The sequence below is a fragment of the Nestor notabilis genome, unplaced genomic scaffold (assembly GCF_000696875.1).
Source record: "Nestor notabilis isolate BGI_N333 unplaced genomic scaffold, ASM69687v1 scaffold9035, whole genome shotgun sequence".
NCBI classification, from domain to species: Eukaryota; Metazoa; Chordata; class Aves; order Psittaciformes; family Psittacidae; genus Nestor; species Nestor notabilis.
Genome location: NW_009927854.1, coordinates 55282 through 65661, shown reverse-complemented (window position 1 = coordinate 65661; position 10380 = coordinate 55282). Strand labels below are relative to the sequence as shown.

The 10380-nt window shown below is 44.4% G+C and overlaps 1 protein-coding gene across 1 annotated transcript in view; it reads left to right on the top strand.

The window, feature by feature from the left end:
* The window catches only part of DENND2A (DENN/MADD domain containing 2A), a 36316-nt gene that overhangs the window by 6824 nt on the left and 19112 nt on the right, over positions 1-10380 (top strand). The window contains exons 4-10 of the mRNA XM_010014256.1: positions 135-256; positions 2631-2828; positions 4650-4743; positions 6045-6095; positions 9016-9203; positions 9922-10031; positions 10212-10281. Of these exons, the coding sequence (XP_010012558.1) occupies positions 135-256; positions 2631-2828; positions 4650-4743; positions 6045-6095; positions 9016-9203; positions 9922-10031; positions 10212-10281 (833 nt within the window). The remainder of the gene's footprint in view (positions 1-134; positions 257-2630; positions 2829-4649; positions 4744-6044; positions 6096-9015; positions 9204-9921; positions 10032-10211; positions 10282-10380) is intronic.

The window sequence follows — 10380 nt, the reverse complement described above, 5'->3', positions numbered from 1 at the left end:
GGAATGCTTGAGAACAGGTCTTTTTGTCTGATGTGGGAGGTGGGAGAAGGCCAGCAGATCCCCAGACAGATTTTTATGGCGAACCTCAAGGATTTACTGCACTTACAATCTCTTGCTTGTGGCTTTTGCTGCAGATCCACCATCGAAAGAAAACCCTTATGAAGACATTGAGACCAACAGCCGCTGTCTGGGGAAGAAATGTGTCCTGACCTTCCCAGCATCCCCCACCTCTTCTGTACCTGGGACTCCCACTAAGGTACTTTGATTCAAATTACCATCTCTTCTACTTCAGAAGGTTTTTGAGTGAAATCCAGGTCCTGTATGGAAAAAGTAGGGATTTGTCAATAACTTTCATCAAGTCAGAATTTTTCCTTTTTTGTCTTTTACCACAGAGTACAGTGTGGTAAGAGGGGATTTACTGCCCTTTAGCAAGGTATAAAACCAGCATTCCATTATACAAATGCTTTGTTGACTTTCACTTTTTTTCACTCCAGGGCTACCTTTCCCTGGCAGGAGGGAAGACCTTCTGCTGACATAGTGCAAGAAAGGTCTTCCTCCCCTCAAAGAAGGTGTTTAAGTGCTTGGGTAATCAAGCCCTGCAGTGGTCTTGGTGCAGGGTCAGTGGGCAGTACACAGTCTGCCCAATGCCCAGATGAATCTGCAGCCACCTCCCTTAGGATGCTTCTTTTGCTCTCTCCTTCATGCGACTGGTTGCTGGTAAGTAATGCAATGCCAGACCCCTCTTAGGGGGCCAGTACTAAAAGGGTGTCCTCACCAGCAGCACAGCTCACAGCCTGGTACAGTTTTGCTCCTTGGTCGTGAAACCAAAAGAAGAGGTATAACACTGGTCTGTGCTTCTTACTCAGAGCTCAGGGCTCACCAAAGGCAGCCCTGCTCTCAGCCTCCTGAGATGTTTGGTTTGGTTCCTGTTGTCTGTTTAGATAGTTGAAGCCTGAAACAGCAGGGACAGTGTGACAGCAGAAGTCATCTTGGTAACAACTGGGTTCAGAGTGGATAGCAGATCTAAACACGTTTTTCTGACCAGAGCGTTTTCCCATGCTCTCCAAGTTACAGCTATTATTAGAGCTGTTACCCAACATTTTCAGAAGTTTGACATGTAGCATTTCTTGATGTGTTGCTGTTTTGCAACCAGCTTAATCAGAAGCTGAGGATTCGTAGGGCAATTCAACATTTAAAAAGTAAAATTGTTCTGCAGTTCTCAATCCATTCTCCTTGTTGCTAGTTAGTTCTAGAGCAGCAAGGGTCTATATATGAATGTTGGAATGAAGTTGATTTCCATCAGAGAGCTTTGCAATCACCTGTGCACCCTGATTTCCCACCTCTGCTATCAAAAGAGGGTTGGAGTGTTACACAGGAATACCTTTCATCATAGATAGGTTCCCAGCATAAGACACTTGGCAAAGAGCTGCACGGGAGTAATTATATTACACTACAGTGCTTCGACATTTAAAAGCTGTGATCTGCATCAGTCAGAAAAGAAGTGCTGCAGCTCTCTTGGGTTTGCAACTGCAGTATGAATCAGAGCCTACCCAAGCCAGAGACTGATGGTGAATGGGTCTGGGCAGACTTTCAGTAGTAGCTTGTATAACTAGTGCAGGATGAGATTCTTCATTGCAAAGTCTCATTTTAATGCGTAACTTCTCTGCGGGTGGTAGGCATTTTTGTGAGTTGAGCATCTTCTGCCAAACAATCCAGAGACACCTGAGTGAGTGAATTGGTCTAGCTAATAACTCTGCCGAGTGTGTCTGTTGATAGAGGCAGACCATTATGCTGCCTCAGCTACAGTGCTGCTGTGACTTGTTCAGAATTAGCTTGCATACCTCTCTCCCACACTGCTTCATGCCAGGGAGATACATCCTCTGGGAGTGCAGGCACAGTGCTCACAAAAGGTGGGACTTCATCTTGTCACAACTGCTGGGAAATTCTGTAGGAGAAGACAAAAAGAGCTCTTATTGAGCATATTTCTGGTGAGAAGTGGTTTGTCCCTCTTTATCTGGAGCTGAGCTTTCTGTTTCTCTGATGTTGTTTTTGGTTAGGGACTTCAAGAACTTTGCTTACTTAAAGATCTACTGTTGTGCTCTCACTGAACTTGCTGGTGAGCTAAGGGGGAAACCAGTCTCCATAATTGCCTATCATGGCATTTCTTGTACCCTCCTCTGAAACAGTTAATTTTGGCTACTGTCGAAGAGGGCCATACTGACAGTGCTTTCTGCCTGGTCTCACTGCTTCTCTTTTCTCCCTGGCTAGCTGCTCCTTATCCTAAATGCTTGTGGTTGCTGGTTGGTTAGTCTTGTCCTGTTTACAGTCCCAGCCTCTGGATTACACAAGTCTTGGGAGATTTTTTTTTCACGCTGGAGCAAGGCTTCTTGGCCAACCCCCGAGACTGTGTTCTGGTCTGGAATGAATTTGGGATGGTTAAATTGCTGGTCAAGCTAGTCCTGGTCTAGCATGGTGGCTGGGTGAGTTCCTTGTGTGTGCAGAAATCCACGAGCATTCTCAGGGCTGTTTTGCCAGCTGGGTGCTGCGGCTGCCTCACCACGACAGTGTTAGCAATGAAGCAAAGGCATGTGAGGTACTTCATTCATTCATTCCTTCTCCTTCATTTCCAGTTGCTTTCCAAGCCCATTTTTTTCCGACAAAACTCAGAGCGGAGGAGTTTCAAGCTGCCAGACATACGGAAACTGAGCCGTGATGGAACTGGGTCACCATCCAAAATCAGCCCTCCGTCGACCCCCAGCAGTCCAGATGACACTGTCTTCTCCTTGGGAGACCCTCAGAATGGCAAGAGGAGAAGGAAGATTCCCAAGGTAAATCTAGGACTTTCTCTCTTGGATTTTTCCAAATAGCAATTCAAGTGTGAGATGTTTTCCTTAGTTTCCAATGTGGCATCCCTGCAACATAGCTGTTGTCCTGGCAGTTGACTTGACTTGTGTTTAACCCTCTTCCTGCCTGAAGGAGGAGGCTCACTAACGTCTCTGCATGTTTTGAAGAAGTTATTTTTCTCTCTCCTGACAATCATGATTGTCAGGAAAGAGAAAATAATAACAAGAAAAAAGCATTTTAATTTTTGTATAAAAGTTGAAGTTTATCAGAGGGGGGTGAAAAGCAATTAGTATTTTTGCAAAAGATGTACCCCATCATATTTCTTTCTTTGCTTGATGCATGGGAGAGTCAGAAGTTGGCTTTGTGTTGTTCTCTCCTGGCAATCTGTTCTTTGCTAGGCCTCATTCATGCATTGGCTGTTCCTAAGTCAAGGTAGGGTGTGATTGGAAGGGAACAATGAAAATACTCATATTTGAGTGACAAAAAGAGTTCTGTGTAGTTAGGAGGGCTCTTTGGAGCAACATTTCCTACTTCATATTTGGATACAGCATGACTCCGTTTCAGTTTTATTTTCTTTCAGATCTAGCAGGAAGTGTGTTCAGTCCAAATGAGGTTTGGGACTAGTCTGTCTATTGAATGTTTCAAAAACACACTTATAAAAACACAGTTGCTTATCCCAGGCTTTGCAGGACAAGCAGAAGCTACCAGGGACTGTCCGTGGTGATTTTTTTCTGAACCCACAGTTTTCATCCGGGGGCAAAGGGATGTGTTTGTGTATCATCTTTGTTTCCTGGTTGCCAGATCTGTCTTCGTGTTTCCATATCTGATTATTGAATGCCCTCTCTCTGTTCCTCTCTTCAGGAATGAGCCAAAGACTACAAACGTCTAGGGTTTTCTTTCCCGGTATGCCTACACATCTGTGTGTGTGCTTGAGCTCTGTCAGTGTGGTCACACATGCTATTGTGTCAACTGAAGGGAAGATCACAAGTATATATATTTACCAGGCATTGCCACTGAGCAATCTTGCAGAGCAAGCTCAGAACTGAGATTTACTGTGTCAGTGGCAAGATCAACCTGAGACTTGAGCTGGGTGGCTGGGTGGCGGCTGTACTTTCACAGCAGAGCATCCTGCCTGGATTCAGAATTCCCTGACCAAGTGTGTGGTGGGCCTGTCTTACCTTGAGCTGTCAGGACACATGTGCAGGGATCCCAGAATTTCTGGAATAAATTGAATGCTGTGGCCATGTCCTGCTGCTCCTGCCTGAGACCTTGACAAGGAGGCAGCTCTGCTTAAGGAGGCAGCTCTGCTTGAGGAGACTTGGCGAAGCCTGGCATGGTCCTCCTGCAGTTCCTCTCCCATTCAGGGATGGATAAGGAGACCAGAGGCACTGAATGAGCCACTAAGCCCAGCTATGCCCGATGCTGAAATGTCCTGTCTCTTGGTCAGCTGGGAGGCCAGGGATTAAAGGATTTGCAAAGAAAAACGCTACTATAAAGTAATTCATCATTATTGGCTCCCACCCATCTCAATTTCTTCATCGTTCTTTGTACAGTGTGTTTCCCCCATGCTTGGTATGGAGGCTTTTCCAGCACATCTCACAGCGGATGTTAAAGGCATAAAGACATTAAAGTTTGCTGTCATCCTCCAGCCAGTTCTGCTTTCAAACTTGTGGACCAGGGCAGGTTCTCAAGTGAAGAGTTTCAGTAAGGCCAGGATTGGGAAACAGCACTTTGCATGAAGTTCTAACTTTCTTTCTTGCCTGGGGAGAAAAATAACCTTGTTTGTTTGCATGTTTGCTGAGCAGCTCGTGTTGAAAATCAATGCCATTTATGAGGCACGAAGGGGAAAGAAACGTGTGAAGAGACTGTCGCAGTCTACAGAGAGCAGTTCAGGGAAAGGTAAAGGAACTTTAAATTATCATACATCTGAGACTTTTTGAGGACTTGTCTTAGAGTTTAGGCTGGTTTAGTGATTTATGTGATATTTTTTAGCAGTCCAGAGCAAGACTGAGTTGAGGCTTCCACCCTTTCTTTTGGGAAGATAAAGGCTGTTCCTCTGCCCAAAATGCTTTCATTAAAGTGGAACTTTTTTGGTTTTTTTGCTTAATTTTCATTCCATGGGTTTACACGATAACCTTACAGGTCACACCAAAAATGTCCCCCCGTTTTTGATGTCTATTTCTGGAGCAGGCTGGAAGCTTTGGAGTTTTTTGTGTCCAAAACGTCTGATTTGTTGAGATCAAAATACTTTGTGGGAATGTGTCACTTTAGTGAACTGTCCAATGGAAGATGGTAAATTTTGCAACAGGCTTGGCTCCTTCAGCATTCCAGTAAACAAATAGCCTCCACTGGAAATCAGGGTTTCCAGATTTGACTCTAGGACCATCTCCATCATAGCAAGATTAAGACTTTCAGCCTCCCACTGTCAGTTAACAGCTTGCCAGAAGCATTCAGGTACTTCAGGGCAATTACTTTTAAACATCTCATCTCTGTAAAACTTTAAATTACGTCTTCCCAACATGGTGCTTTTTCCAAAGCACTGATTTCCAGCGAAAGCTGTCCACTAATTGTTTCCCACAATTACTTGTTACTGTTTATCCTATTTTATATAAGATATACATCCACAGGGTGAATGAGTGTGTTTATATGAACCTTCAGGGGGAGCATCCCAGACTTGTCTCAACTTCATTTTATACCCTTCTCTGAAGCATCTAAGGCATCATTGACAGAAACAGGCTACTGGACCATATAGACTTTGAGCCTGATTTGGTCTGGCAATTGTTTTTTTGTTTGTTTTCTTGTTTTTATCCCTTGTCCTGCAAACTACTGCATATTAATCAGTATTTTGCCTTGGTGTTGTGCTTATTTAGACTTGGATAAAATACTGCTCTGTCATTTTATTCTTTATGCAACTCTTCTGGCTGTGTAAAATTGATTTGGGTGGGGTTGTTGTTGTTGTTATTATTATTGGTATTGTTGTTGTTGTTATTATTATTATTCCCTGAGTGAATGGGAATAATTGGTAAGGTTGGTAAGCTAAGCACCTGTGGGTATCTGCCTTTGAAAAGAACAAGGCACTTGGGATCTGTACTGTTTTCCCTCTGAAGTTGCCAGGTCTCATTTTCTCATGCCAGTGATAAGAAATGCACAGTTATAAATAAGCTTTACTTAATTCATCCTCCGCTTTCTTTTTTTCCTAGTTACAGATGAAAACAGTGAATCGGACAGTGATACTGAAGAGAAGTTGAAAGGTAAGCAAATGTGTAAAGAGAGCAAATGGCTTCTGTTTTCTGCTTTTGGAGAAGGAGTTTGTTTCCAGTCAGAACACAGTGAGAAAACAAAGGTCTCAATACTGCAGAAGAAAATCCATGGGCAGACTCTAGGACTCCAAACCAAACACTGGTTCCAATTCCCATCAAAGTTCTTTGCACTGATTTGCCTAGGAGATGGCTTGGACTTTGTGGAAACACAGTGAGGTTTTTCTAAGTACACAGTCAGAAATGTGTGACCAGGCTGACAGAAGCAGTATTGCATGGGATAGGGTGTTCAGAAACCCCACTACACATTTTCTAAGGGAGATAACCCACCAGCCAGACTAGCTAGCTGGGAAAACAGAATTGCACTGTATGCTTTATTGGTAGTTAAACTCGTCTTCACTGGCTGAGTTGGGATAAAGCACTACATTGCTTGCTTCACTCCAGTAGAGCTGTACGGTATACTTGTCTCCTTAATAATACTCTTCTGAAACCTTCTTGTACTGGTAATTAGCCCTGTAATATGCTGGTGGCATTACAGTCTTTCAGGAGTTTATGTGGCATATTCGAAGTCCTGGCAGAGTTATCATGCAAGATGAAAAGTCGCTCAGATTCCAAAGTTTCCTGACTCACATGCACACCTGAGCTGGGTAGCAGCTCAGTGCTCAAGCTGAAAACACAGGCATAAGCAGCAGCTGGACTCAGTGTCAGTTACACTGCATTGTGCTTAGAAGTGCTCATCCTTACCCTTTTGCAGGTTTTTAGAACAGAAACCTCAGACTGAGTTCCCTCTTGTGAGCACAGGTTCCCACACAAGAACTACTCTATGCTCTTTCTCTCCTCTGCATTGGGAAATCTTTTATCTTTACTGCTGTGTCAGCAAGATCAAGCTGAAAATTGCTGCCACTGCCTATGTTTTGACAGGTTCTCCAGCTAGCCTGGAGACAGGGAGAGAGAATTTGCACCCAGGTTGATCAGAAATTACATTCACAGCTGTCTTGAAACACAATGTGAAACACAGTCCGTGTTCAGGTATAGCTGAGAAAGACAACGTAAATGTGTCCAGGAAGACTCAAACTCTTGTCTGTTACTGGTTGCCCTAGTGAGTCACGTGCATCATCCCATGTTTCTCTGTAACATCTGTATAACTGCAGCTAGGGACTGCCTATAGAGGAGAACCCATGATGACCGTGTGAACTCACCTCCAATCCACCACCATGTGACTCTGAACAATATCTAGATCTATCTGAGCGACTGTGCAAGTCTACATAAGCATGAGCAGGAGCTCTGGCACTTGCTGTGTGCTCTAGCTGCACCTGTATTTTGCTTTATGCCTTGTTGAACTGTTGACTTCCCTATTTTTAAATAAGCAAGTGAGATGATTGAGCAAGTCTCTTTTATCTGGGACTTTCAGGTTTGTATGTTTTACTTAACAGACTAAACACACCAGCCAGTTACCTCTGCTTAGCAAGTCACTGTACATCATCTGAGACACAGTAAATCATCAAACAGCAATCATCGGACTGCATGTCAGAGCCATAAGTGTTGACCCTTGGGAAGGAAAAATGTTCAAAGACAAACTCTGCCATGATGACAGCAGTAAAATCCCGTATCTTTAGTGGGTTGCACAGAATATAAACAACGCAAGGCTTGAACGAGCTTTTCAGAAGCACTCAGCATTGCTTTGACATTGCTCCTTTTGAAGTCCCTGGTAAAATAGAAACCACTTCTGAAAACTTTTGAATTACAGCCTTAGAGCAAATAGATGATGAGAGAAAGGAGTCTAAGCCATTTTTCCAGAGCTTTAACTATCCAAGGATTGTTACACTCTCTGATTTAAGAGGCACCTCAAGATTGCTTTAAATTACATTGTCTGGAATAGTCCAGAAGCAGCACAGCTTTACTAGACAAAAGGTCAAGTGTCTGTTCTAAAGTATATACCATCTTTCAGGAAGCCCAGGCTCCCAAGCAGACATCTTAAGTATTTGGAGTTCCTGCAGTATCCTGGTGGTTGTTGTTTGTGTCAGAAAGTTGCACTGCCACCCGCGTTCACGGGAAGCACAGATGTGAGAATGTGCTGTAGTCTCTGCTTGTGGTTAATTCTTTCTTTTGTAGTAGGGGTAAGGGAGGCATCATGGAGATTTAATTTGGGATGCGACTGTAAAATAAAGCAGGGGGGTGGTCTTACGGAATTTCATCTGGTCTCCTCTCAGCAGGCAGCTTTTCATTACTTTCCATGCTGGAATGTTTATTGTCCCACAGCTCATGTGTGTTGCAGTTACAGCTTGCTTGGCAGATTTTCTTGTTTTCCTATTGTCTTGGGTGAACTTGTAGAAACATGGTCCTGAGAGATTAGGTTTAGGCACAGGAAGGACTGGCACAAGACAGCTTTTCTCATTTGCACCTCTTTTCACATTTCTTTGTTGTTGGCCTACAGCCCAGCCTGTGTTAGTGAAGCTGGGAGTCCCCAGCATTGCTTAGCTGGTGGAACTGTAGCCTGACCCAAGTGCTGGTTTTGTAAAACTGTGGGGATTGATCACCTTTGTTCAGAGGAGTCTATAAGTAGCAATCACCTCACTGTGCTGGCTTTGAAAGATACAGGTATGAATGCCCAGACATTATCTCTTACACCATGTCCCATATGGATCTCAGTTTGGATTGTCTTCAGCTGTAAAAGCTACCCATGAAATCCATCTGCTGCCAAAACTCTTCAGGACTATGGCACTCGCAAGATAATGTCCCATACCTGTAGATATTTATGGTGCAGCTTCCGAATGGTTCCCACCTCTTACTCAGTCACTGACAAAGTAAATACAGTGAGGTGGTGTCAAGGTTATCTGTAAGTCTCTGCAAAGCACTGTGGTGCTCTCTGCAAAGAGCTAGACGGAGTCACAGTCTCTAATCTTTTTCTCGGCAGCTCACAGCCAGCGCCTGGTGCATGTGAAATCTCGCCTGAAGCAAACCCCGCGGTACCAAACCTTGGAACGGGACTTGATCGAGTATCAGGAGAGGCAGCTGTTTGAGTACTTCGTTGTGGTGTCGCTGCACAAGAAGCAGGCTGGGGCTGCCTATGTCCCTGAGGTTACCCAGCAGTTCCCGTTGAAGGTGGGGTGCCTGTCAGGAAGGTCTGGCTGACGTGTCTCATCGTGTGGTGCAGTCGCACAGCTGGAGAAGCCGCAGCTTCTCTGCTGGCTGCATGTGGTACCAGTAACCCCTCTGCTGTGGCAGTGTTCAGTGGGACTGAAGATAGAGGGGCTGCAGTCACCCCCTGAGAACTGTCATGGTATTCCTCACTGTTGAAGGAGCAGCTGATTTAGATCTCTTGCTGCCCTTGGCTATGACTTCATGTAGCTATTCCCTTTTTCCTTTTCCCCCCTTTTCTCTGTAAAGAAAACTGACACTTGGGAGAAGACACATGTTCTTAAAGGGAAGGCACAGCTTTCACCAATAGTCTAGCTCAAAACAGGGAATGAGGAATGGGAGAAACACAGAGCCAGTGTGACAGAGAGTTTGTAAATGGGATGTAACCAGAGCTCCCCTCTGACTTCAGTTCTCTTGCAGCTTGCTGGAAGATGCGTCCCAAATTAGGGGCACAATATAGCAGGGGCAGGTGCTGCAGATGCAGGTCTTGGTGGAATTGGAGGCACAGAGTTACTTTAAGATATCTAAAGATTAGGTGAGCCAGAATCACAGAAATTTTAATATCTTCCAGGCAGAAGCTTAGCCTCTGTCATCACCTCTTCATTTGTCACAGGAAAAATATTTGAAGTCATTCCATCTCCACATGACTAATTGGAAACATTCCTTCTCTCTGTTCTGTTAGCTCGAGCGCTCGTTCAAATTCATGCGCGAGGCAGAAGATCAGTTGAAAGCTATTCCCCAGTTTTGCTTCCCTGATGCAAAGGACTGGGCCCCCATCCATCAGTTTGCCAGGTAAGTACCATTCTTTGTTTCCTGATTTGTGAGAAACAGATTTATATATCAAGCTAATTAAATGTGAGAGCTGCTAATGTAGAAAATTGGGCAGATCCCTGACAAGGGGGTGTGTTGGAAATGCAAAAATATCGTGGGTTTATTTGGATTCTATGTCAGAGACTGTTTCTCTTTTTGCAGTGAGACGTTCTCATTTGTCCTGACGGGGGAAGATGGAAGCAGGCGATTTGGATACTGTAGGAGGCTGCTGGTAATTATCCCTGGAGGTTTTTTTTCTTTTCCTAGATATGCAGCCTTCTGTGGGGTTGGTGTTACTGGCACCCATTCTGGAAAGTGGAAAGCTGCTGCT